Source organism: Lutjanus erythropterus, chromosome 18 (assembly GCF_056507025.1).
Source record: "Lutjanus erythropterus isolate fLutEry1 chromosome 18, fLutEry1.hap2, whole genome shotgun sequence".
NCBI classification, from domain to species: domain Eukaryota; kingdom Metazoa; phylum Chordata; class Actinopteri; order Lutjaniformes; family Lutjanidae; genus Lutjanus; species Lutjanus erythropterus.
This window is the reverse complement of record NC_139334.1, coordinates 8,629,462-8,656,856: the sequence shown is the minus strand read 5'-3', so window position 1 is coordinate 8,656,856 and position 27,395 is coordinate 8,629,462. Positions and strand designations below refer to the sequence as shown.

The window sequence follows — 27,395 nt, the reverse complement described above, 5'->3', positions numbered from 1 at the left end:
AGGTCTTCGGTCCACCTCCCTTCTTTTCTTTTTTTGGACAACCCGGCAGTGCAGAACCGAGCAGCATAAGAGAGGAGATGAATGAATTTGTTTGCCTGGAAAGGTGAGCTGCTGGAGACGCTCAATAATTCAGTGTTTGTAACAGACGGTGCATCAGTGGGTGAACACGCGCAGCTCTGGCTGATTGATAGTCGCTGCCAAAACAAAAAACTGAACCCCATTATTCATATCGTAATAGGATCTGTGGAAACTCTGCAGCTCTGTTGTCTCTGTTGTCTCAACTGTAATAATTTGGCAGCAGGAGGTACAACTATGAATTTTTGACCTTGGGTTTTGTGCCACTGTTGATATTTGCCTTCACAAACATGGGTGGTTTGGAGACTTTTATTTGACATTTGACTTCTAAACAGCCACAAACAGTGCTCTCCTCTTCATGCATTATTTACGGATGCGTAACTGAGGATGCCAATTTGACTTCAAGGCTTATTAAACGTACACCTGATAATGCCTGTTATAAAGGACAGAGCAGCTATCACACTAGAGGAACCCTGGCTCACCTGTCAGGGGGACCCGGCTATTGTTGGACGTGTTTGTGAACACAAGAGCCCTTAGCATGTCAAATCCCTCTGACTTTGTGGGCAGATCAATACTTTAGATCAGTGGTTCACAACTTTTTTCCTTTTCTATCATTGAGAAAACTGACAACTGTGTAATATTTTATGGATATTTCATATCATATTCAATGCATAACAAAAGTAATTTGGATAATTTGGTGCTGATTATTTCCTGTCAATATGACATCAAAGATGATTTTTTCTGATATTTTTTGGGAACTTTTTTATACAAATTTGTATTTTTAACTTTCATACATACTAAAAAGGCTTCTTTTTTCTTTTTCTCTTTGGTGGGTTAAACTGCGTGTTTTCCTAATGCCGGATGAGGATGATTAACAGAGAGTAAAGGTTCTGTGAATATAGATTGTGCTCTGGTCTGCACTGCACCCTTATCCTTTAAGGATATCCTTTAGGTTTATATCTTAAATAATAATCTACACTGCAAAGATAACAAATTAATTTTGTTTTCTTCACAGAAATGAATGGTGAAATGGTTTTCTTACAGCCTTTAAAATCAGGGCCTTGTGACCTCCAACAAAGGTATGGTGACCCCCTAGGGACACTGGGACCCCCATGTTGAGAAATGGAAGTATTATTACAGCAACTTCATATCTTAAGTATTATGTTAAGAGTCTAAGATTGGGTTTTCCCCTATTTGGTATCAAAGAAGCAACTAACTAACTTTAGGAATCCTGTCATATTTAGTTCATCCTACTTTAACTCATGTTAGAAAATCAATCCCCTGCATCAATCCAACATTTCTGTCACCTAGCAGCACTTATCTTTTCATCTTGCTGAGCTGAACAGCTTTGTTTTTGTTTTATTTTGAACATACTGAAACATTCGCTGAAACTTACAAAACAAAACATACATAAACAAAAAATGGAGCAAAAACAACACTGACGTTCAAAGATGTTTTTTTGTGGGAAACTTACAACACTGCCAAACTGGGAAATAAAAGAAAGAGAGCTAAGTTAGTGATAGTGTCCGTTGTATCTGGTGTTCACTGTGTTAAAACAATAAAAGAGCAGCCCTATAGATTAAACAGGTTAGCTTACACTACTGGTAGCAAAGACTACCATTACTGTTAGTGAACACTACTGTTAGATACTGTTAGAAAACACAACCATTAACTATAGTTAGCAAACACTAATGTTAGCTAGTTAGTAAGTTAGTTACCACTACAGGTGGAAAATCAAGGTTAAGAAAGCTTAACATGGTATCCTAAAATTAGGAGAGTTTATTTAAGATCTTGGAAAGTTAGGATGCTTGTGTGATACTTCTCCTGTCTTAAGTTAGCATAAGAACTGTTTATCTGTAATGGCTTTTTTCCTAAATCAAGCCTTAACCCGAATCAGCATAGTTACCAAACATTTAAAAACAGGATTTGCAATTTAGGAAGTTTCTGTCATATGGCCCCAGTGCTTTAGATACTCTTACTGTGTGAATATTAGAAAAATAGGGAATGGTGTGCAGATGTTTCCCATGATATATCATATGATTGGTGGTAAAAGAATAAAAGAACACTTTTATTTTCTGTAATGATGATAAGAAGTGCTGGCATATCTTCAGCCAGAGTAACATTCCTAACTTGATTGCTGTGGTTGCCATCTCACCCTTTCTCCAGTTTTTATCACTGTAATTGACCTATGTTCTCCCACCTGCTATAACACAGAGGAAGAGAGCAAAAAGCAAATACACACCCTATAAGGAGCAAATGCACACATGCACACACTCACACACACAACTCACGTGCACGCACACAGAGGCATATCTCATTACCATCCTCCTGATAGTGCAGCCAGTGGGTGTTGCAAGAGGAGGAGGGAAGGAGAGCAGTACAGTGAGCTTTAGAGAGAGGGAGAGAAGAGACGAGGACAGGCGGAGAACCAGAGGCAGTATTACAGAGAGAGAGAGAGAGAGAGAGAGAGAGGGAGAGCTCGAACACTCAACAAGATAACAGGCGTGGGAACAACAGCCCACAGGAACAGCAGAGATAGAGACAGAGCAGGAGCCGGTTTTAAAACGTGTCTGAGCCTGTGGGTCTGTCTGTGTGTGTGTGTGTGTGTGTGTGTGTGTGTGTAAGAGAGCTCAGTGTGTTTCCACGGTTCTCCTGAGGCCGTGGCAGCCATGGCGTCAGAGCCCAGCACCCAGTCCAGGGTGATGTTCCAGGCAGTGGACAAGACGGAGGAGCCGGCGCACCGCAAGCTGGGCAAGCTGACGGTCAAATACAACCGCAAGGACCTGCAGAGGAGACTGGATATCGAGGAGTGGATCGACGGACAGCTGCACCTGCTGTTTGACTGTGAGGTAGGGTAGGGCTGCCTCACACACACACACTCACACATACACACACACTGAGGAGGAGATGAGGGGAAGGAGCAAGAGAAGCACTGAATTGATCATAGGTGCCTGTGGTGGATTATCCATCATAGTCAGCATCCTGAAAGAGGGGTGAGTTGGAGGGAAGTATCTTTGCTCCACGGCTGCAATTTTAGGCACAAAAGCCCTCGTGTGTCATCAACCTGACTGCAGTATCAGCTGTGCAGTGAGCACCGTGGTGTTCTACCACAGCGATAAGATTATTTTTCCAAGATACAATGTCCGATTTAACTCATTAGGAAGCATTTGCAAGTATGTTGCAACCCTGACAATCACTTTAGATAATTTAGCATTAAGGCGTTCAGAAGTTGGTTGCACACTTGCTTAGATCAGTGGTTCTCTACCTCTCTGAGTCGCGACCCTTCAGAATAATCAGGCTGGTGATTGCATATCTCTCCCACACTCTCTCATTGCTTTGACTCTCACAAACACACTATAAAATCTACTCTAAGGGAAATTATATCACTGGACGATGTAATGCAAGAAGATTCCCCAGTCTAAAATTGGGCCATCATTTCCCATCATGCCTAGTGCTGATTTGTTAAGTTTGCTTTTTTATGTTACAAAATGCAAATGTTACTTTTTGTTAGTGTCTGTCTGTTCAGAACATAGGTGTTTATGTTGATAACTGTCATTTTGTGCTGCTTTATAGTTTCACCTATTAGTGAGGTGGCTGCTATATTTTTTTTTGAGGCCAGCTGCATTTCGCGTAGTTTTGGTTAGCTGAACCTTATGCTGAATGTCTTCAGAGGACTGACATTACTGAGAGCTGCTCGCTGGCTCTCATTTCATGCTGCTTTCCAGAACATTTTATTTATTTTTTTCTCTACAACCATCTGCCGACCCCCAGAAATGAGTATGCGACCCTCTTGGGGGTCCCGACCTCCAGGTTGAAAACCACTTGCTTAGATTCAACATTAGAACTAAACAATATTGAGGAACAACAGACACAAAGCACCAAAACCATATTCCTGTAACTCTGCAATAAAGTAATAAAGAAGTACCAGTGAAAGTAATAAAAAATAAAAAATAAGGATTGAGATTGACAGTATTGCTGTTATAGTGGAACCCAGGACATTGTGTCATAATTTTAGTGTCTCTCTGTGTGTCCTTGTCTCTGTTTGCAGGCACATATGTGCACACAGTCATTCAGAATATGCATGATGTAAACTTTATGCTTGCCCTCCATCCAGGATATGGAATATATTATCTGGGGATGTCACATTGAGATATTTTTTAATATTGTGATAAATATCGTTTTGTTGGTTTGTTATCTTGGTATCATCATTCTTCAGTTTTTAGTTTCGTACAGCCATAATATTAACAGAGTGCAGGTTATGTAAAAACAAGATGAGTTACAATGTGGAAAGCTGTGCTCATTATTTACATATTGTGCCTAATTAATGGCCTCGTTGCATAGATTTAATTTTTAATATGTACAGGGGGATTTGAGTGAGACATCAGCCAGCTCACACAAACACACACACACAGCAACACAGCCTTCATAACTCCACTCCTGTACTGTGGGATACAATCCAATTATGTCAGAGGCTCCATATTGATTTGCTTGGCAATCTCTGAGGGGAAACCATGGCAACAGATGTCTCCTCGCCCACATGAGGCAGCAAGGCATGGTGGAATTAGGGGTGTCTGTTTGGGAGCATGAGCTTCCTGTAATGACGATGCAGATCAGATGACAACGCCGCCTCCGTTTCATGGTGGACAAGGCAGAGACAAACTGTTTCCTGCTGAATTCTCGAACCACACGCAGACCCTTTGGCTGCAGATGGCCTGATGTCACTTCCCTGTCTGGCATAACCTCCCACTACCAGCGAGCCCTTTGCATATGTACTGATGCTGCAGAACTTCAGCATGCAAACAGGGAAGTTCTAGTGATAGACAAGCACGTCCAGTTATCTCTGCTAATGTTTCCTACACCAGCACATAGGACAGGTTAAGCCTGGTTGGTTTAAATTTAACACACTTTAGTTGGAGCTGAATATTGTGTGACTATTTTCCTCATTGCAATACTTATTTTATGAGATTTATTCCATTCACATCCTGAGCCTTGTTCCCTGTGGTAATATATGATAATATGCTTGTAAAGCCGAGGGTGGAATAAATCACATTAGTGGAAACCGGGACATGTTGATAACAAAAACAGATCTCAAGTCTTTCGCTGTGTACTCTTTGATCTTGTCCCAGAAACATACAATTATTTCAGCACTTGGCCTTTCATTTTCTGCTTCTATCATAATCCAACATGACGATAAATGTGCGGCACAAATAGTGGATGTGCGTGTTTCCCCAACAAGCTGAATGATGAGATCTCACTATGACTGAAGACATAACGAGAGAGAACAGTAAGGCCTTACATCATGAATAGACAGGCGAAAAGATAATTTTGCAAGTCAAGAAAGTTGCACTTTGTCGTAAAACTGTTTAAAAATTCTACCATTAGGGGTCTCTATCACATTTAAAACGATAACAATAGACAGTTTGATAAGATGAAGGGGCATGGAATCATGGGAGTCGTTTTCCTGTTCATGAACGAGGTAATAATTTTATTTACATTATGTTTAGTCACATTCCCAGAAGTTATAGCAACTAGCAATTAGTGCTGTTGCATTGAATAAATTATGGATTATGAACAAATTATGGACATTTGAATGTAAAAATGTACCATATAATAGCTTTAAGTATACAACTGTGATAATATTTAATTAGAAAGACTATATACTTACTTACACACTTAGAAATAATTTATCGGAGGGGACAGCTTAATGTTTTTTGGAAGTTTGGATGAACATGCCCCATCTGTCCCTTCTGGGATCTGCCCACAAGACTGGGAACTTTTTGTGGTGATATAAATTGACATGACATCATATGTGTAAGTCACTGCAAAAGACATCAAAGAATTTTTTGTCTCTCACTGTTGACTACCCTACTGTATATATTTTTTCAAAAATAGACACCAAGAATTGAGCGACTTGGCATCTCTATTGACATAAATGTAAGTTCCTCTTCCTCAGCTTTCCTAAGCATTGTCTACGTCCTTGCCATATGAAAATTAAGTCTACTCTCTAGTTGGGATGGTCTAGATATTTGCATTAGCCATTGTGTGGAATTAGCCGTGGCTCGTCCATGTGTACTGGGCAGTGTAATGAATTTTGCATGGGCTCGGGGGAAGGTTACTCTGTTGGTTCTCCGAGTCTTCCGCGTGGAAGCATTTACCATCAGTCCCCTGTGTCACCGCCTGAATTATTTAGCCACATCTCTAATTCATACAAGTGCTGCCTCGGTCTGGAGTGGCCACCTTCATTTCAAACTTCACACCTTTTGAGAAATGGCAAACAAAAAAGAAGGTGTGAAAAACAGCTTTCACGTAGACTTGAAAATGTTGAGCTATGTTTAGGTTTGTGTAGTATCCCAGAGTTCAGTTTGTTTAACACCTGACGACTCATCTCTACATTTTGTTAAGTTTTATTTCCTGTTTAGGAATTGTCCCACTCTTGTATAACTGGACAATAGGATTTGAATCTTTACACTCTGTTTGCCCTCTTCAACCTTTAACTTTTTAACTGTGTCATGACTCACCCAGTGAAGTTAATGAATAGTTTGACCTGTGGGCAGCTCGTGCCACTGACAGGAAAATGGCGAGGGTCCGATAAGTTAAAAGCGCGCTTGCATCTTCTTAAAACAGCTGGACTTCCTGCGTGGGCATGGTTTCCTTTAGATTATAATAGCAAACAAAGTGTGAGTAATGGAACCACGCTGTGTTTAATGTTTTGTTTGTAATAAGTACACTGACAGCAATGGGAAAAAAACACACAAATTCCATGTACATGTACACATCCTGTACATGGTCAATAAAGCCTGATTCTAGCATCATAGGTCAGTGAATATAACATTCACATGTAAGAAACATGTAGAAAACTAAAGGGATCTAGCTGTAAACAGTGTAAAAAAAAAAAAAAACACTCTAATTTTTGTCCACTGCATGCAAAGTTAGATCCAGCAGCTGGTTAGGCTATTTTAGCTTAAGGACAGGAAACAGACTCTGACAAAAGGTCACAAAACCAGTCTACTAGCACCTTTAAAGTGCACTAATTAACATGTTATATCTCATTTATTAAAAGTTTTCCTGTTCCCAGGTTAAGTTAAGCTGCTGCGTTCCTTCATATTTAATGGACAGATACCATAGTGTATTTCCCAAAATACTAAAATAATGCTTTAAATTGTAACAGGCTGTAAGACTAACAAGCTGCTAGCTACCAAAATCACCAAATAACCGAGTGTGTTCGGTAAGCTTCATGATCATCTGTCAGTTTTAATTTAAAATATGCTGTGTACTAAGTGGACATTTTGGCTTGATGCAGGTGATAGTCTTTGTGGCTTTCAGCCAGAAAAGGTAGGTTTAGAAGGAGAGAGAGAAAAAAAAATCACTATGCAAGCTAAAATTCTCCCATTTGCAAAATGATAGAGTAAAGATCAGTTGATCACCACAATGACTAAGGTTCATCTTCCGAGGGACTTAAATGTGCTGAGTAAATATTATGGTGACCTGCTCATTTGATTTTATTCTGGACTTTTGTCCTGGTGGTGGATACTTATTGTCCTCATGGCCCATGAACATCATTTTTTCAATATACCTTTGAAAGGTATATTTTGAATTTTGACCTGAGGGTTGCCTTACAGGTCAGGAGGGTCAAAAAATCACTATGCACTATTGACTGGGGGTCATGAATATCAATACTCCATTTCGTGACATTCTTGCTAGCAATTCAAAAATCTCCCCCTGGTGGAGAGTATTGCTCAGGCAAGCTGATTGATCCGTCATCCTTGGGGCCATTTTAGTAAACTTGATAGCACAACCCTGAAGAAAGTACTTCCTCTGAACAGTGAAAAAATCAAACAGTACCCCTTAAGAATCACAAAGCACAAAGAATAACAGCACACAGATAAAACACGGTTTAAAAAAAAGGATTAAAAAAAACATGATTACAAACTGAAGAAGTCCTGACAGGGAAACCAGGTCACCTCATGATACTGGTGGAACTTTCCTGGTTCTGAATTAGAAATTCTAATGGAGGTCATCTTATCTCGACAAAATCCAGCTGCTGTTTAGTCTGCATCTGTACTGCCCGTCTCGAACTGCAGTCCTCTGAGAGCCACTTTGATATTCATGAATTCCAGTATTAGTGCCAACATTCATTTTAGCTTCAGTCTATTGCTTTTAACTTCAAAAAGTGCTGCTGAGACATTTCTGCCCGGAGGCCTCATTAAAATGCAATTTTCCTCTGACAATGAAGGTAACTCTCAACAAGCTGAAAATTGCAACAGCGTACAACTATGAAATACTGAAAAGTTAGTGGAAGGGTCATCGTGTTTCTTCATAGTAAATGTTCCTCTCATTGATATGCAGTGGTGCTCTGCCTGGTCCTGCAGTGATGGGCAGACAGAGGATGGAGGGGGGATTAAACTCAATAACTATATCTGTGTTCATACTTATCAGTAATGTAGCACTTAGGTAGGTTTCATTTTCACATTCACTCTTTAATTACTGAATATGCTACTCTAGATAGGCATTAAAATTCTGTGAAATTAATGGGAATACATTATTAATCCTTGCTAAGTGCAAATACCTCTAAGGTCAACCAAACATTTAAGAGACAGGCCAGATTGGGGTGTGTGTGGGTGTGTGTGTGTGGTGGGGGGTATAAGGTACTTACTGATAGTCAGTGTACTGGTGGTGTGTCAGCATGGGTGCTAAGCAGTGGTGGAAAGCGTACTGAAAATCTGTACTCAAGTACAAGTACTATTACATTGCTAAAATATTACTCAATTACAAGTAAAAGTACTAGTGTTGGAAAAAATACGCCCTACAATTTTTTTTGGCTCGACAGGTTTTTTAATCTCGCTCTAAGTGTTTCCACCCAGTTTTAGCAATGAAAGCTGGCTTCCTTATGTGGAGACTGACTTGTTATTCTCCAGAATCACTTACTGCACCTTTAACTGAAGTATTTTGACAAAGCAATTGATGCATAAAACAAAAAACAAAACACAACCACCCACAGCCGAGCTGCTAAAGCAAAACAGCACAGAACCGTGCATCACAGACACACAGGCCTGCATGTGTCCTGCAGACATCAGCAGAATCACACAGGGTCCAAACTGGCAGCATGTATCAATTAGAGGGGGCACAGGGGAATCTGAAGGTGGGCCCATCTATTCCGCCACTCAGCACTTCCACATTGATTAGCTCTCTCCTCATCCAGAAAGCTGCGTGAGCCCCGTCCTCAGCAGCCATGAAAACTCCCCGACCGGAAAATATTCCTCTTAAAAAGAGGCCCCACTTGTCAGATATGAGTCTACACCTGCTGACTCCAGATATCTCCGTGTTCAGGATCCCTCCAGCGAGCACTCTTCATCCCCTCTGGACATGTAGTTAAAAGGTGTGGATAAGACCTCGTGATATGAATTGACTACTTTGCTATATTTGCTTTTTATAACTGGAGACTCTCTGCCCTTTTTTTTTTTACAATCTTTACACAAGGTTGGCATTAATCTTTCAGTGTGCTGCCAGGCAATGTTTAGTTAAGGCTAAGATTTTAGAAAAAGGGGTTTGTATGGATTTAGGAACACCTCCAGTTATTAGTTAATGCTGCTGCAGGGTCTGTATTTTAATTCAGGTATAGCCACGATGTGGGACAGCCCAGCTGAGATGAATATATTCTTTAGGAAATATTTCAACTGGAAATAATCTCTCAGTAATAACTGAGCTAAATGCTAGCTGAGTAAACCATCCATGAAATCTGATGATGGCATGTGGCAAGTGTGGCCTCCTGGAGCCTCTCTGCCTTCATGCCTCAGTGCTCTTCAGCTTTGCTTCTGTGTACAGTGCATCATCAATCACATCATTGTTATGAGAAATTATTAAGGAAGTAAAACAGTGGCTATTCTCACTTTAACAATACAGCCAACACTAATAACGTGGGTGACTGACAACCGATAAAAATACAGTGTCAACTTTTTAAATCTTGACAATTCAACAGCTTATATACACCATGGTGCAAGGGTTTCATTACTGCGCTGAAATGAAACCCCTGCCATGTTGCATTACATCCAGGATCACATTTTACGTTCTTTTTTTTCCTTCTGAATGACTCTGCTCACTGGTGTGGACAGTTTTAGGATGGCAAGAAGCCCACATTATACTGTACAAGAGCATTTGTAGCATGCAGAAAACTGGGCAATATAGTAACAGAGGAATATTGACCTTAGACCCTGACTTTTGTCTCTGTCTGCTTTTACAGGAGGAAGAAATTCCAGAGTTAGAGATTGACATAGATGAGCTCCTGGAGCTGACAGACGAGGGGCAGAGAACCCGGCTGCATGTAAGATTATGCAAGTTAAAACTTAAAAGCAATTTTGCAGACTTTTATTTGTACTTTTTTAGCCATTGTTCATATTGCATCACATGTTATTTATTGCTTCATGGAACTGGTACCCAAGCTCTTCAAACACCTGAGGGGCCTGATGCACAAAACAACTTTAGTTTTCTCCTTAGGTATGACACTTATGATGATTTACTTAAGGGTACTGCACAGAATCGATTTAAAGATGTCCTTCCTTAAGCTTGATGCATTTACTGCATTTAAAGAGATTTGTTAGACTTGTTATAGCCTCCAGGTCCAAAAATTGACTAATTACTGGTAGAAATCCAACGAAAATGGTAACTGGTAACCTGGACTTTAAGGAAAATCTTAACTTAAGGTGTTTTGTGCAACCGGCCCTGTGTTAATGTTCAGGCCAAAAGATTTGAACCATTAACACCTTGTTCCTAATTGACACCCGAGTGTATAACTAGCTATTTACAATGTGGGGTGATACAAGCACTTTGACCTGTGCTGGAATCCAGTGTTGCAATATTTGCAGTGGAAAAGGCAATGTCCAATGTTAGTGAGCCTTCCTGTGTTTGTTTCCTTTGTTAGGAATTGTTGCAGGAATGTGGAAAGCCAAAAGAGGTGAGACATAAAAATATGCACTCGTACGAAACTACACACACACACACATACATACTTGTCAATATTTAACAGAGACAAAAGTAATTGTTTACTGTTACTGCCGTCTTGTCTAGTCTGTAAAAGCAATGAAAAAAAAAAAAAAATCAATGTTCTCCTTCTTCCCCACAGGATTTTATCAACGGGCTGCTCTACAGGATAAAGGGTCTACGCAAAATGTCAGGTCCCTTGAAGAAATAATTATAGGTCAAATAAAGAATTGAGACAATGTGGAGCCTCTTAAACTTAACTGTTTGGATGCCTGTATGTGCGGTTCACCTGTCTGTGGGACTCTCTTTCTGCCCCCTGCCCCCTCCTGGGGTCAGCATCAGTCTAACAACAGAGCAGTCGGGTTTTGAATGGATTTTTTTATTATTATTACTTCAGGTTTATTTATGGACTGCTTTAACATTTTGTCTCCCGTAAACATACCAATAATGCACATGAGATAAAAGCTGTGTTGACTATTACTCAGAAGGACTGTTTTTTTGTGCAAGACTGTACATTTTCGGTTGCCTATTTATGTACATAATTATTTTTGTTCTGATAACAGTGTTGTATGTTGAAATAAAACTAAGCATTTTCAAGACAAGGCTGTTGATGAATTATAACAAAGTAGAATGGCAATGATAAGTTGATTTATCTAGTAGTTGGCAACTATTAAAGGAAAACATGTATGTCCTTTACATTTAAAAATGGGTATTGTAGTTCAAATAGTGATTTGGAGCCATAAACGCTATATAAAATAAGTTGCATCCCTTTTTAATAACATATGATCTCTGGTTGAGGTGAGTTGCTTCCCCCACCTCCTAGCCCCCAAAGCTCAGGCAGGTTGTTTGAAGGCTGCAGGGACACTGAACAGGAGCACAAGACAATAACAAGCGAAGTCCTGCACTGTAAATTGATCAGGTGTTTCTAACTGTCAGTTGTCTGTCAATGTAAAGTTCAGCCAGTTGTTCTGGCCTGGAAATTAAATTCTAAAAGAGAACATACTGGCTGCAGTGTTGCTGAGAAGCCAATCTTTCAACTTAACATGTTTGCTTAATTTCTCATAACATTTCATGGACATTATATGATTTAGTACAGTAAACATATTAGATATTTCTCCTAAAATTAGTCACCAATTATTCCAATAAATGATTAATCATTTTGAGTCATTTTTTAAACAAAAAAAGTCAAAGTTCTCTTATTTGACTTTCTTAAATATCAATATTTTTCAATTCTCAATATTTTCTGGTTTCTGTAGTCCTGCGTGATATGACATATGACATCACTGAGAAACAGTGATTAACATTTTTCACTATTTTCTGACATTTTAGAGCCAAAACATCTAACCAATCAACAAAAGGTTCAACAGATTAGTCAATAATTAAAAGAACTGTTATTTGCAGCCCTGTAAAAAAAAGGTTACATCTTATTCTCAACAAAGTGACTAACCATCAGCATGGTATCATGAGGTATTATTCATCCACACATACAAAAAACAAATATTGACATGTCCATTACACCCATCAATGTAAAGTACCAATTAAACTCTCCTGTTACCACACTTGACCTTTATTACTGCTCTAAAACAAATATACAAAATGATTATGTCCCACTGTCCAGAAACAACCATGAGACTTTACTGTAGCACGGCCAGCTGTCAGCACATCATTCTCAGAGCACCAGCTTCTGCTGGTGTAAATTTTTCAACACAGTGATGGAAACAAAGGAGACGTTGACATGTCAGGTCTAGGAGTAAACACAGTGGCAGGAAGGTCCATTAAGTATGCATCCATTATCCTCATCCATTTCCTGTCTGTGGCGCTCGCGTCTGACATGGCCAGAAAAGGCAAACACAGTAACGGCCTCCATCCACACAAACCTTAATGGAGCAAGCCCCCAGAGGAGAGTGTAATTATGGTTTCTCCTCAGTTGGCCTGACAGTAATGCACACTGATGAAACTGCACTCCGGCCCTCTCTCTGTCATACACAGAGGGTCGTTCTCCTGAGGGCTCCATTATAGTAATTTGCTTCATTCGCCCCCCACTTCCACTCATCCAGGCCATCCATACCATGAGACTACACTCCTGACAGGGTCTGCCAGCCCGGGACATTTTTATAAAGTGATCAGTGTTAAAAATATAACTAAAAAAGAAACACAGCGTTCCCAAAAGATGTGACACAGCGCCTAACACTTTTGCATCCTTTATAATGAAATTACACACAGGGACAAGAAAGGCAATACTCATGTCAGACTCACAGCCAAACATAGATTACAAGAGTGACTCCAGTGCCTGCCAAAAGCAAACAAAGCCCTCAGTAATCCTTTTATACTGACTCCTCTGTACTTCTTCTATAGTCCGGAGCTGACAGTAGTCTGGGACTGTACATCATCCCAGATGAGCTCATGATGTGTCTGCTTTCTCTATGTGATGTCAAAGTAAAAAGAAAATTAAAAAAAGAATCAAATGGTGACAAGTGCAAAGTGCATCTGAGATGAGCCTTTGTTGCCTTTGGGAAGTAGGACAAGTGACATTAAAAACAATCTTCAAGCTCCTTATCCAGTTGGACAGTTTAAAACTTTTCTGTGTGCAGAAGCTAAAATACCAACACTGTCAGGCGGCCGCCAAAAGATTTACTTACCTCTATTTTTAAACATTACAGAGAAAATAGCTGCTATTTTCTTCATGTTATACATATTTTATTACATTTACATTAACGTTTAAGTCTATTCCTAGTCTATGCCACTGTTCTTAATTTATTCAGTTCATCTAGAGCCCTGCTAGCAGTTATGAAAAGAGGATGCAGCTCTTCCTGTGGTCGGAGGGCCACTACGTCATGAACCAACATGCTATGCACTGCTTAGTGTGACAGTGACCAGATGAGAATGGGTGAAATTCAGGACAGGGAGTTAAAGATGGGTGTCATGTCAGTAGGATTAAGAAAGAATAATCAAGAGTAAAATCAGTTGTAATTAATGTTATGAAGAGTCTACAGATGATATGAAGCACAGGTGAGGTATGTTATAGGTGTGTTAAAGTAATTTTAAATGTCTTTTCAGCAGCTAAGATTGTAATTAAGCTGTAGGAGTTTACAAATTTGTTTAGATATTTTCACTAATTTCTCCCTGGTTGAATGACAACAACAATGTGTTGTTTAGGATAGCCTCATCAGTGCAAAAGACGAGTAAAAACACATCATGACATTTGTTAATAACCAAAAATAAAGAATTATAGCCTAACTTGACTGATTTTTCAATTGAATATTTTCACAAATTCATATGTTACATTATCTATTACTATAATGGTTAATTTTAGGAACAAAAAGGACAGTTTTTAAGTTTGGCACGGCCAACATTTTAATTTCACTCTCCATAATCATCTTTGGAAGTCATGTGGAGACCAACAGCAAATAAATGAAAGTACACATTTTGAAAAATCACTCAGCAAGTTATTCTCTGTGTGTCCTTCCAATTTTTAGAGGTATTTCTTCATCAAAAGTCATACGACGTAGATATGTTGGGTTTTACTGTGCTTCTCCATGCATCTCCCATAAGCTTCATAGAACCAAATTCTGGCACCAAGCAGAACATCAGATGTTGGTTCTTGGTGTAATGACGCTCCTCTATTATTCAGTTTCCTTGTGGTTTACACAGACGCATGTTTAAAGTCACTTTGGACAGACTGGATAAAATAAGTTGGGGTTAAAGTTAGCAGCTCTGGCTTGCCTTAGATGATAGCTAGTGTTGAAATCGTCTGAGACACTGTTTGATTAACAATAATATGTCACTTAAGTCTAAAGCACAAGTCTAACAGTGATGACTGACCAGAGCCTGTATGGCAAACTCCAACAGCACAGTCTCACTATCATGTCTTCCTCTTCTTCTTTGGTGCAGTGTAGTTCATGGTGCGATGCTCCATCCTGTCATATTTATCATGGCCTTCCCTGGGGGGATAATGGAGAAAGGATTGATAATTCATCACACTAAATACTTTATATTCATGCTGCTCAGCAGTATGGCAGAAGCCTGCCTACAGTTTATCTGGGTCATGGTATACATTCCAAATCACAGACATCTTTCTCTGGTGTCAGAGCAAAGATTTTCATACAAAGCTGTACTGAAACTATGAGACAAAAAACTTTTTTAATTTTTTTCTATTATAATGAATGGGTAAGACTTGAGTAAGATGAATAACATGTTTAATAAATGTAAAATTAGTAGTTAATTTAAGTTTACTTAATGTTATTTCACTTTTAACAAACGAATGAAATGATAATTATGTTTACTAATTATTAGTAATGCTATAATTTACATTGTAATGAGAGGTTATTGTTATGTGTGCAACATTAAAATACTTTACTATCAGCTATGATACAAAATATAATTTTTATTTTATAGTACACAAACTAATGATAACATAAATTATAGCATTACTAATACTTAGAAACAATTATTTAGCATTATTCCATTGTTTAACAGCAAAATAAGTTTAATTAACCATCAACTTACCACTTAGTAATGATGGTTACTATAAAGCTTTACCAATTAGTGTATTTTACACTACCTGAAGCAGCGGTTGCAGTATAAGTCTCCATCACACGTATGACAGCGAAGGGTGGCGTCTTGGTTGCAGATGCAGCACCATGGAAGCTCGTCCTCTTCACTGTCTGATCGCTGATTTGCAACAGCGGCCGCTGGAATCCTACTCTTAGGTCCTGTAGGCTGACTCTTTAAAAACACATCAGATCAACAAGGGATTAAATGTTATTTTCTCTAACTGCTTGAAAAGTGCATTAATGTATATTTCAGCTATTGTTTAGTACCGGCTTCTTAGAAGTTTTTTTCCTTTCTGTGTTCTTTGGTCCACTAGTCTCTTCTAATGGTATGTTGTAGCCACTGGCTTCATCCAGTGCAGCCTCTTCAGAGAGCTGGAACAAAAAGACATACAGGAATTTCAGAACATGTCCTTCAGTTCATATTACAAATTATTAACACAGCAAAATAGCAGCCCCTTGTGGCCTGTCAAACTTATCCATATTAGTTCACAATCATTTTAAGGGTGTGTTATGCACTCAGTGGTAAAGAGTTTATCATGCAAGATGTATTATAATCCACATTTAAGGATAAACTTTATTTTGGATTAAACCCCAGACCTGTTTTAACACTCTCATTACAGCTTCCTCCTCAGTCTCCTCGTCACTGTCAGGATGCTGAATGTCCTCCATAGTAACTAGAAGTGACATGACAAATGTAACAATGAAGCGTAACATTTTGTTAACTTTTTAGCTTGCACTTTAATGTTGCTGTAACGTTATGTTTTATCGCTTATTGCCTGTGTTTAATTTAAGTATTTTATATATCTTGAATGTGCTTTGGCAATACTGTACTTTGCTATGGTCATGCCAATAAAGCCTCTTTGAATTTGAATTTGAAGGGTTTGTCATGACTAAGATGTTCAAACTTCTGCCATGGTCTCAATGTTTACACTTTGAGATTTTATCATTTTTTGGTTAGTTTGGATTATTTGATGTGGGGATTTATGAGATACCTAACCATAGTCAGGGTATTTGCTACAGAAGATGTCGGTCGACACACCCCCCGTTAGGAAAAGCAGAGAAGAGTACCATCATAGAAGATAAGCAATTAACTATGGACAGGGTCAGACACAAAAAGGTGTCTTAATCACTTAAAAAGGGTCCAGCTAAAAAAATTAAATATCACTGGAAGTGCATGTCTTGTAAAGAATATTTTCACTGCTTTACCATCAGACAGCCTTTTCAGATGGGGAGCTGCCTTTATACAAGTCAAAAATTGTTCTCTCCAAACCAAACAAACAAAATAGATTAAATCAGTCATTTACCCTCAAGAACACTGGTCTACCGTTGCCTTAGTCTGTTAGTTTGTTTGTGTTGTTGTGTGACTTCTGTGAATTCAAACTATCCTTTTAAAAGACTGAGAATGTGCCGACCTCCATCTACTGTAGGTAATACACCGACTGTCGCAAAGTACCTCATAAAACCCCACTTCAAGTAATGCAAACTATCACTTTAAGGTTAAGAAAGTGTGATCTTTGTGTGTGATGTACCTTTGTCTGGGTCCTGCCCTTTCAGTTGTGCCAATCTCTTGGCCATGTGGAGGACCTGATCCTGGGAATGATGCTCCTTCCTCAGCTCCTCCATGGCCTCCTCCAGCAGACGGTCCTTCTCAGCCTCCAGCTTCTTGACCGCATCCTGGTTCTCCTCCAAATTTGCATCCAGTGTATCCCCCTCCCCCTTATTGAGATCATTCATACGTCCATCTACACCTGTAGAGGAATTGATAGGTTTGGGCATGTTCAGCTAATCCCCACAGTAGCTGAACAAGGTCAGATTTTGGTGCCTGACTGCAGTCATGCTATATTTTTACAACTGTGTAAGAATAATGTGACTTCATCTTTAATTATTAATTGAATGTGGTAAGAATCAATGAGATGAGTAACATCTTACTGCATTCATTTGATTGCTGGTCATCTATGGCAACTTCCTCTGTCATCTGAGTAATGAGATCATTGGCTTGTTCAGTCTGAGACCTGTTATCAGGAGGCTGGTGCACCTGCACAGAAGAGCATATACTGATAAGCAATTATAGCAAACTATTGAGCATGCAGTTCCTTCTTAATAGCCTTAAATAATTTAGGCTGCCCATGAACTATACTTTTTTTAAAGGTATGTTTTGGGGCTTTTCTTGCCTTTATTTGATAGGACAGCTGATGAGTAGACAGGAAAGAGGGGTGAAGGGAGAGGGGATGACACGAAGCAAAGGGCCACAGGCGGGACTGACAGCCTCCATACATGGGGTGAACGCTCTACCAACTGAGCTAAACAGCTGCTCCTGCCGAAGAACTATACTTTAAGGCCCAAGACATTATAAACAAGTAGGAGAGGTTCACTCACAGGCGGAGGAGCTTGAGAGGGTGCAGGCTGACCCCGCAGAACTGCCAGACGGTCCTCCATCTCCCCTAATGAAGGCACTGGCTGACTGGGAGCTTGCAGAGCAGCAAAGCGAGACTCAAGCTCTTTCTGAGAGGGGACAGACTCTGCAGAAGAGGTAAAAATGTTACAGTGTTTTTTTTTTTGTTTTTTTTTTCTTTTAGGAGAAAAGATATCATCACTGCATTTATCAGATTAAAGATGTAGTTTGGATCATTTTAAATGGGGTTATATATATCAGGTACTTAATGATAGTCAGAGCACCAAAGTAGGAAGCTAAGCAATGTACTGCTGTGGACAGGGTCTGAAACAAAAGGTATTTTAGCCACTTTAAAAGGCCCATCTAAAGAATAAATAAATAAATAAATGACAGTTCCAGCATCTATTGTAGTTAATAAACTGACTATCTATGAAAACTTCATACAACCCCACTTCAAATAATTCAAACTATCCCTTTAAGTCAAAATTGCAGCTCCTACAAATCTAATTTCATTACTTGGCGCAGTGTCCTCCTTTAGCTTTTGAAGTCTTTCAGCAATAGCCCGATCTTCTTTACTCAGGCCTTTGGTTGGTATATTATGGCCAGCTTTGCTGTTTCTGTTGCCTCCGTGTATTGGAGGCTGTGTCGACTGTCCCTGCTGTTTGGCCTCAAATGCAGCAACCCGTCTGTGGAAGAAACATCAACTTTAGATATTGTCAAACTGATGTGCTGACAAAATGTCTTTTTCAATTTTGATCCAATACTTACTTTTTGTAATTTTCAGGGGGAGACCATCTTCCAGCATCGTTTGAAGATCCCCCACTAAAAATGCAGAAATGAAGATTAACAGGTATCCCTTCCCTTACTAATTACTAATCACATTAATGAGCTTTAGCATGGTTTGACCTTTACCTTGTCAGATTACCGTGGCACTGTTTGCAGACCTTCTGCTGGGTGTTGCCACAGCGAGGCACCACAGCACTGAAAGTCAAACAGCTGGAGCAGAAGGAGCGGCCGCAGCTCTTACAGCCCAGCTGTGAAGATGTTACACCGTAGGTTACACCGTTTAGTTTCCCTGAAGCAGTTAATATGTATAGCTGTGTGGTTTATATTAGCCAGCAAGATCTTACCTCCTTCTTGAAGAGACTGAACTTTGATGCACAACAATAACAGCGGTTGTCCATGCCGACACGTGTAGAGAGGCATGAAACAGTAAATTATAATTGGCTGATATTGCTTTAGCGGGAAACTAAAATAAACAAAACCGAGTCTAAAAACAATAACTTAGAGGCTAGCGACCTATTTCAACCTTACAACGTTGCTAAAATCAAAACAGGAACCATTCCGGAAGAAGCCGCGTGACGTAAAATTACGTTTTCCTGTTCCTGGCTCGTTCAAATCCTCTCGCGGTCCTCGTTCAAAACACAGAGGAGATCGCAGTTCTTCCTACAACGTTTAAGCTTCACTAACCTGGAAAAGAGCCAGAGACGGCTTGGAAGAAGAGGTAAAACGAATGAAAAAACATCAATTTGTAGTTCGTCTGTTGTACCTTTGTTTGTGACTGGTAATTTTCGCTAATATTGTGGAAAAACGACAATACTATCGAGCTAAAGCTAATGTTAACTAGTTAGCATGTTAGCTCCCCCACGTCAAGCACTCGTTAACGTTAGAGAAAAAAAAAATCAACGGCTAAGTTATGACACTGAAAAGTGTTTTCCTGCAGTCATACATATAAGATAATAGCTACAATAAATTGTAATTCAGCCATTCATCAAGTTAGATGTCGAGTCATAATCATACTTTGTGTCGTTATTCTGTCAGGCCTATTCTATGACATCTCATCACTCTATTATTCTATCACTTGGAGTAACCAAGTAAGACATGATACCGATTGCTTGATTTTTGCTTGAAGTTAGAGTAGTCATGCATTAATTAAAACTGTAAACGATTATGATAGTTATTATAGTAAGTGTACAATATATAAATACTATCTAAATAAAATACTATATTTATTTTGGTCGTTTCAATCAGAAAGGCCAAATAGCTACGTGCTGGTTTAAATCTATATATAAACAATGCTGTAAAAAGTTGTTTTGAGAAAACCATAAGGCCTACCCAAACTTTACTTCAAAAGCTTATGAATGTATTGTGTATCCAAAACAACTTGGTGCAGTAATTAACAGTCTTGGTACTAGTAGTATGTTTTATTTTGTCAATTATTTGTTTATACTAGGGTTAGCTTGATACAACTTTTTAATGTCCCATTTTGATACTGCAACCTTGAGTATCTGCTGATACTGGTCCCATACAATCTTTTTCCTTCAACACAACTCAGCTGTTAGGCCTAATGCATTTGTATGGATGCCTTCTGCTTAACCCAGCTATCTAAGAATCATCATGCTCAATCTGTGAAACAAATATTCTACTCCCGTGAAGGAAGAAATACATCACTCAGTTATGCAGCACTGCTCCTTCTTTTTATTTTAACTTTATTTTACACAGATAACTTGTAGCAGCATTTTTTGATTGGTCAGCACCATTCAAGCATTAAAAAATAAAATAATTTTCATCACTGTCACTAGTGACACTTCTCTCTCTACTGTATGAAGCTCAGAGTTTAGAGAAGCTTTTACGTGATAATTGAGGCTAATGGATAGTATCAGATTACTTCGGATTTCCTTTTTTTAATGTCCGATCCAAGTGTAACTCATGTGTTTGTGTCTGTGCGTGTGTGTCAGTCTGTAGGCATCTGGTTGTTTCAATTTCCACAATGGCAGAAGGAGGAGATGTGGAATGGGAGCTAAGCAAAGAAAACATCCAGCCATTGCGGCGGGGGAGGGCCATATCAGCCTTACATCAGGCGCTCAGTCAACAACAGGACGGAGTCAGCTCTGCCATCAACCAGCAGAGACAGTATGGATGATCTTTAGAACACTGCACCTTGACTGTGTGACGGCAGTTACTGTTGAGCACTTCAGTTTTCCGCATGATTACTGAGTTTTTGTGTTTTGTTTCTTCAGGGCCTTTGAGTCTGAAGTGAGAATGTATGATGGAGATGATCCACTTGATGTTTGGGATCGGTAAGTCAAATATATCAATAGTAACATATATTCATATGTGCAGCTCTTAAATCTGACAGTTGTCATTTTTAACCCTCACATCCTGGTTCTGTTGTACAGGTATATTAAGTGGACAGAGCAAACCTTCCCTCAGGGAGGGAAGGAAAGCAACCTTGCCACACTGTTGGAACAAGTTGTGACCAGATTCACAGACGAGAAGAAATATCACAACGACCCTCGTTATGTGGAACTCTGGATCAAATTTGTATGTGTAATATTTTAAACTCTTACTGTTTTTACTACTTTCACAACTAATGCAGCAGTAATAACTTTTGCCATACATGTGTGTAATCAGGCAGAGAACTGCCCGGAGCCTTTGGACATTTACAGGTACATGCAAGCGCAGGGAATAGGAGTGACACAGGCATCCCTTTACATTGCTTGGTCTGAGGAATATGAGAACCAGGGCAACTGTCGCAAAGCGGACCTGGTCTACCAGGAGGGATTCAAGAAGTTTGCTGAGCCGCATGATAAGCTCCTGCAGTTTCACAAGTATGGATTCATCCAGCAAAGTTTGAGTTTTAGTTTGAAAATGTAAAATATTGGCATAATCACTGTTTTCTGTATTGTTATTTGTAGGGCTTTGCAGGCACGTGTGTCCCGACAGGTGATGATGAATGTGGAGAAGGACGACAGTGATGATGAATCCAAACAGCCTGAGAGAGTCTCTCTAGCCGAACTCAAACATCGGGGGAAGAAAAAGGCCATTGCCCCCATCAACAGAGTCGGGCCTGCGATCAGAAGTAAGAAGTAACATAAAAATCCATTGTCAAATTCTAAGCTTTACATATCAGTATTATCATTTAAAAATGGTGTTTAATTTTGACGTTTGAATGTCTTTGTGAACAGGTGCTGCTGGAGGCCTGCAGGCACGCAGTGCTCCTGTCCTCGGAAATGCTACAAACAGTCGGTTGATGATCTTTGATGAGAACAATCCTCAGATTGCTGGCCCCTCAGAGCCTAAGTTGGAGTCATGGGTGGCCCCTCCCACTTCCAGAGCAAAGGAGAATGAGCAGAGGCCTGAAAGATGGTGTGACGTTAAGGTACAGTATAAGGCTAGCATGTTAGTCGATTTAAATGTGTGAAATTTAACCCAGTGTCATAATTTAATGTGTATTTACCACAGATGCCCCAGAAGAACAAATTTGGACGTACTGTTATGGCCCCACCCCCTCCCAAACCCACCTTCCAACCATTTGTTGAGGAGTCTGACCAACCTCCAACAATGTGAGTGACTACAAGAAACTTATATGCAGTTTTGATTCATTGTTTTTTTTTGCTGAATATTTAATTCACATCTTCAGGTTTGTGATAATAAGAAGCATCATATTCTTGAAACTGATGACATACACTGAAATTAATTAGTCAGCTATTTTAATAATCAAGTCAAGCACTTCCTGTTTGTTATGATTTTGTTCTTTTCTCTGTTTCAAATCATCGTAAGCTAAATAAAAATTAAGGCAGTAATGTACTCAGAATTTTAGCAGTTGAATTGAATTTGGCTGTTTATTACAAATACTTGACTATTCTGTCTTTTTTTGTCATGTAGACTGTCAAGCAAGACTTTATTCAATTGCCAGATTTTTGGAGTGAATTCAGCAGGAGGTTCAGGGTGACGGAGTAATATACAACTAATACAGTAAAAAAAAGCCAAGTGATTTATATATAATTATATAAAAAGCTGTTGCAGAGTAGTTAGAACACATTCTGAGGACATTTGTTTTTGAAGAGTAATCCAGAGTCCCCTAATATGTGCTAAGACACACATTAGATATCAAACAAAAGCAATAATCATATTATATACCATATTAAGTTGCTGTGAGCTGTAAATTCACCACTTTGAAGCAGAAGGGAGAAGATAATTTTACCTTGAGCCTGATCCATCAAGGTCTCTCTTCCTCCGCGCAGCTGCATCTGTCTCACTCATTACTACGTATCAGTGGTGTCCACAGCTGTCCATGTATACATCCATTTGGGAAAATATTTCAGGCATTCAGACTATCCTGGATTCAGTTCCGCAGCTACCTGCACCCGTCACATCTCCAACAAGCAGACAGGACAATTAGTCAAACATTAGACAAACATGGAATGATTTTACCCCAGAGAAAAAGCACAGAGCGTGCACTTAGCTACTGCTTCTGGGGACCAAAATGTTCCCTGAAGTACACTGCACACTAACACAAAAAAGATGAAAAAACTGACTGCTTTGTTTGAAAGAATTCCAGTTAACTGAGGGTTCTCCGACTGATGGTTTGAATCATAATAATGATGAAATGAAAATCAAATTTTTGTAGGAAGATGTTAAGACAATCTATATCACATTTTGTGTTGTGGTCAGACAGATTATTTAATAATAAAAACAGACATAACTTGAAGCCTAATAAATAGCTTATTTCCAAGTTAGCTTTGCAACCTTATTTAATACTTTTGGGCTATGTTAATAAAATTCCTTCTACGCCCTCAGGACTCCATGTAAGATCAACCCGGCAGTGAACACAGTGTTATCATCACGCAAGCCATGTAGAGAGGAAACGCCTCTGAAGAGAATACAAGAGCACCATCAGCAACAGAAGGAAGCAGAGTCAGGAAAACTACAGGAGCAGAGCATGTACTGTAAAGAGCTGTTGCTCAGTGGCGCCACTGAGTTCTGCTTTGAGGAACTGCGTGCTGAACGCTATTTCAAAAAGATGACACAGGAACCACAGGAGGTTGGAGGTCAGATGGATCAAGCTGGTACCAGTGCTTCAAACTGATATTTTGATTGATTTGATTTTACCTACATTTAGAGTGCAAGTGTCATGTCCTTACTGCTATGTATTGTTTCTGCTGTAAATATTTTGTTTATAGAAATCCTGTTACGCAGAAAGTTAAAAAGACAAAAGGGGTCAAGTTTTTTAGAAACCCCTTCAGTTGAAGACACAATATTGTAGTTATGTTTACTTCATTAACATATGGCAGCTGGACCAGATAAATGAAGTTTAATCTAGTACAAAATACTGATAGCATGGAATAAACATCTACACAGGTAACAATGTAAACAACAAAGGTTTCCCAGTAATATTTAAAGGGCTGCTGGATTGTATGTATGTAATGTGTCCACTACTTGTAAATACTAAACACCTCATATCTCCCAGCTAATCACACTTATTCCTAATTTCACTCTTGGTTCATCTGCTCATTTCTTAATTGCACTCCTCTTAAGAACTCTGTTTTCTGGCTTTTTAAGTTGATTTGATCTTTTCAGTATTTCTTTAGCAGATGTTTCAGTACAGTTCCAACACAGTGTGGAAAAAAAAAGGCTTCAGTGAGGTGATTCAGCTTGGTTTTATGTCTCAGTCTGAGTCCCATTCTAGGCCATGTGTCGCTGATGTTCAATAAACTTGCTAAAATGTTTGGCTGATGACTAGTGGAAATGAGTATTTTTTTTTTTTTAGACTGAGGGAGATTGTAGTAATGCACTGTCAGCAGGGGGCATGTGAGGGTAAGCATGGATCGTGTTCCCGGTAATGGTATTTGGATTACTAATGGGGTGCAAGACCAATTTAGTGTTGGCTGTAATCTGTTGCTGCAGTTTAAAGAGAGGGGGCATGAGTAAAAATAACAAACAACCTGCATTTAAATAGTCACAAATACATTCATTATTGTTCCTTATTCTAATGAGATGACTTAATTTAACCTCCTTTCTGAAGGGCATCCTCGTAGCCTGATATCAGACTGAACTGTCAACTTATTACACCTCATTTCCATATTCAGAGAAAGAGCAAACTCAGTGGAGTGGGCGGATTTGAAGCTCTGGAGCCAGGCTAGTATCCTTGTAGTTTTTAAAGAATCCAAACACTTCCCAGGCATAAGAGTACAGGCATTATATGATATGACTCCACACACTGTAATAGAAACTCTTTCAACTGCACCAGTGGGGCAAAGTATTTATATAGTATTATAAATACTGAAACACAATTTCCCATTGCTGCCTGAAAAAAAAAAAAAAGGATTTATACACATCTTCTTATCTGATGTTTTCACAAAGGGTTCAAGTGCTGTCCACCCCCAGAAAACGTGTTTTATATGAGACATGGAGATGGAATCAATACAGTGCTTCTGCAAAAAGATATTTTCAGCCCTTAGATGCATGAGTGGAGTAAAATAACCTGGGTGGGTTTCTTTACTTGCTGTAACTTTGTAAAAGATTGAACAAGTTTTACTTTACAGCTAACATGTTCGGGTTTATGTTTATTATTGCTAACAATTATGTGGTAAGTTCCAATTTGGCTGGCACAAATATTTTGAGTATTTTTAAGTAATATAAAAGTGATATTTCGAGTAATATTTAAATAATTGTTTGAAAACTACTATATGGAGTTTATAACTGGTTATGAACAGTTATAAAGTCTTATGAGCAAGACTGTGTGAGTAGTATGTTAGCCAGTTATAAAAAGAAGATACGTTTATTTGGATAATTTTGGTGGAAACATGACCACCTTTGTGCACAGACACCTCCAAACCTCTGTCAACTTTTTCCTTTTCCTGTAAAAGTGACATATAGGGTCACCTCTTAAGTTAGCTTATGTTAGCAAAATGTTAGCTAACTAGCTAGCTAGTGATTGATGTAGATTAGCTAGCTAGTGGTTTGCTAAGATTATCTAATATAAGACGTGAATATATGTCACTTTATTTCTTTTAACCATCCTCAAAACTTGGTTTTCTATTCCAACACAGACAAGCTGAGCATGTTTAAGTAAAACAATCAAAAAAGAAGGTTGAGTGAGGTACCATGCTTGCTCAACAGTCATTGGAGCACAGAGTGTAAAGGGGTGGGACTTAGGAAGGGTTGATTGTTTGCAACATACAAGTGATTGTAACGATAGCAGGTTGCATTTACAAAAAATGTAGGTAAATATCTTAATTTTCATTCTAAATTTATTTTAAGATGACATTTTAATCTTTAATTAATTTATTTAAACTACTGAAAGGAGCTTTTATATTTTGTTGATTTTGGAGGCCTCTGTGGACAAGAGCAGTAGTGTTTCCACTTTAATAAACACGAAATATAGATTGATTGTCATCGGAGCACAGAGGGAAAAGGGGCAGGACTTTGAGTCTATTCACAAGTGACCACCTGCTAATAATTGTGTTTTTAAGTGATTTTCACTGAAGATTAAGGTATTGACCAGGCTGTTTTTGCCTTCCACACAAAAAAGAACTAACTGAACATGGGCCAAATTTTTCAAAAAGCTATATTTGTTTTTGCTATGATTATAAAAAAATATGAAATATGTTAAATTATTATTTATTGTGATCAATGATTTTTTTTTATAAATTCCAAGCATATCAATTATGATGCAAACACAATGTACATGTAAATCATCTAGAATTTTGTCAAATGGTCCAATAAACAAAAAAATGAGAATAATTTTCTGACAAATATTCAAACCCTCTCGCTCAAGTGTATCTTTGAGCTTTATAAGAAAAAAAAAAATCCCATCATTTAACAGGCGTAAATTTTTTATGAGCAAATCGTGCATTGAACTGGGCCAAGTGTTAATCATTGTCCAGAGGAGGTTACCCAGAAGCCCGCTGACTAAAGTGGTGGGAGTAAACCTAATCTAGTGTGATGATGGGATGTACTTCACACACAGGCAGCACGCAGGACTTTGATGAATGCCTGGAAGATAGGTGGTTGGCTCATTAGCAAGTGAAATCCAGCCTTTGCGGTGGTGGGCAGCACACGCGTCGGTTATCCCCAAGAGGTCACTATATGATCCAGAGTGTTGCTGCCGTTGCGCGCGCACGGAGCTCTGGAGGAACAGACTTTAATCTCATATTGGAAATATGACACTGACAGCCAAGATCCTCTCAACTGGTGAGTTCCCAAACTGTCTACTTTAAATGTTGGCTTAGCACCGAGAGCAGCTGAAAGTCAGTGATAAATGATAGGCGACATGGTGCACTCCCATCATAATAACACAGCATAACCACATCATAATGCATCCTCTATGGCGCGCTATTTGGCACGACTTATTAAAAGCTCATCCCGTGGAAGCAAGCAGCAGCCAGTGACTCCGACAGCGCCTCAGACAGAAAATCCATAGCTTTCTCTTTCTGCAGTGGACAGATGGTAGAAACAGGCTACCTTTTCCTTAATGCGCTTTGGACAGGCCCTCAGAGAAGAGCTTTTGTCCAGCTTCGATAGACAAGAACACTCAGGCTCTCTGGACGGGCCATGTTTTAGAGTCAGAGCTCTTAACCTATTTATAGGCTACGGTTTGTGTTTACATGCACTAG

The 27,395-nt window shown here is 39.1% G+C and overlaps 4 protein-coding genes across 5 annotated transcripts in view; 3 read left to right on the top strand and 1 right to left on the bottom strand.

The window, feature by feature from the left end:
• Positions 1 to 2,358: 2,358 nt before the first annotated feature.
• On the top strand, positions 2,359 to 12,020 carry ppp1r14d (protein phosphatase 1 regulatory inhibitor subunit 14D). Its single transcript, XM_084741843.1, has 4 exons — positions 2,359 to 2,924; positions 10,313 to 10,393; positions 10,991 to 11,023; positions 11,192 to 12,020. The coding sequence occupies exons 1-4, from the start codon at positions 2,745 to 2,747 to the stop codon at positions 11,258 to 11,260; spliced, it is 363 nt and encodes a 120-aa protein (XP_084597969.1). The 5' UTR covers positions 2,359 to 2,744; the 3' UTR covers positions 11,261 to 12,020.
• A 716-nt stretch (positions 12,021 to 12,736) lies between these two features.
• On the bottom strand, positions 12,737 to 19,326 carry zfyve19 (zinc finger, FYVE domain containing 19). Its single transcript, XM_084741842.1, has 11 exons — positions 19,125 to 19,326; positions 18,907 to 19,028; positions 18,763 to 18,816; positions 18,511 to 18,680; positions 17,979 to 18,121; positions 17,532 to 17,637; positions 17,132 to 17,350; positions 16,200 to 16,276; positions 15,870 to 15,974; positions 15,611 to 15,774; positions 12,737 to 14,990 (listed from the first exon to the last, which is right to left on the bottom strand). Exons 1-11 carry the CDS (start codon positions 19,176 to 19,178, stop codon positions 14,912 to 14,914), a joined length of 1,293 nt encoding a protein of 430 aa, XP_084597968.1. The 5' UTR covers positions 19,179 to 19,326; the 3' UTR covers positions 12,737 to 14,911.
• A 41-nt stretch (positions 19,327 to 19,367) lies between these two features.
• On the top strand, positions 19,368 to 24,513 carry bub1bb (BUB1 mitotic checkpoint serine/threonine kinase Bb). The gene is made up of 9 exons (XM_084741841.1): positions 19,368 to 19,498; positions 20,733 to 20,907; positions 21,015 to 21,074; positions 21,174 to 21,318; positions 21,409 to 21,605; positions 21,693 to 21,856; positions 21,963 to 22,156; positions 22,240 to 22,340; positions 23,578 to 24,513. The coding sequence occupies exons 2-9, from the start codon at positions 20,765 to 20,767 to the stop codon at positions 23,864 to 23,866; spliced, it is 1,293 nt and encodes a 430-aa protein (XP_084597967.1). The 5' UTR covers positions 19,368 to 19,498; positions 20,733 to 20,764; the 3' UTR covers positions 23,867 to 24,513.
• A 2,304-nt stretch (positions 24,514 to 26,817) lies between these two features.
• The window catches only part of pak6 (p21 (RAC1) activated kinase 6), a 34,938-nt gene continuing 34,360 nt past the window's right edge, over positions 26,818 to 27,395 (top strand). For both annotated transcript variants that reach the window (XM_084742785.1, XM_084742784.1), the window contains exon 1: positions 26,818 to 26,973. The gene's annotated coding sequence lies outside the window, so the exon portion shown is untranslated. The remainder of the gene's footprint in view (positions 26,974 to 27,395) is intronic.

What these genes read in the sequence shown, in the direction of transcription:
- ppp1r14d (XM_084741843.1), top strand. Translation starts at nt 2,745, where the DNA reads ATGGCGTCAGAGCCCAGCACCCAGTCCAGGGTGATGTTCCAGGCAGTG. An exon ending in ACCTGCTGTTTGACTGTGAG is followed by an intron (nt 2,925 to 10,312) that starts GTAGGGTAGGGC and finishes CTGCTTTTACAG; the next exon opens with GAGGAAGAAATTCCAGAGTT. An exon ending in AATGTGGAAAGCCAAAAGAG is followed by an intron (nt 11,024 to 11,191) that starts GTGAGACATAAA and finishes TCTTCCCCACAG; the next exon opens with GATTTTATCAACGGGCTGCT.
- bub1bb (XM_084741841.1), top strand. Translation starts at nt 20,765, where the DNA reads ATGGCAGAAGGAGGAGATGTGGAATGGGAGCTAAGCAAAGAAAACATC. An exon ending in GCCATCAACCAGCAGAGACA is followed by an intron (nt 20,908 to 21,014) that starts GTATGGATGATC and finishes TTGTTTCTTCAG; the next exon opens with GGCCTTTGAGTCTGAAGTGA. An exon ending in AAAGATGGTGTGACGTTAAG is followed by an intron (nt 22,157 to 22,239) that starts GTACAGTATAAG and finishes TATTTACCACAG; the next exon opens with ATGCCCCAGAAGAACAAATT.
- zfyve19 (XM_084741842.1), bottom strand. Translation starts at nt 19,178, where the DNA reads ATGGACAACCGCTGTTATTGTTGTGCATCAAAGTTCAGTCTCTTCAAG. An exon ending in AGGGCAGGACCCAGACAAAG is followed by an intron (nt 16,277 to 17,131) that starts GTACATCACACA and finishes TGTCACTTCTAG; the next exon opens with TTACTATGGAGGACATTCAG. An exon ending in TAATGAGAGTGTTAAAACAG is followed by an intron (nt 15,975 to 16,199) that starts GTCTGGGGTTTA and finishes TTTTTGTTCCAG; the next exon opens with CTCTCTGAAGAGGCTGCACT.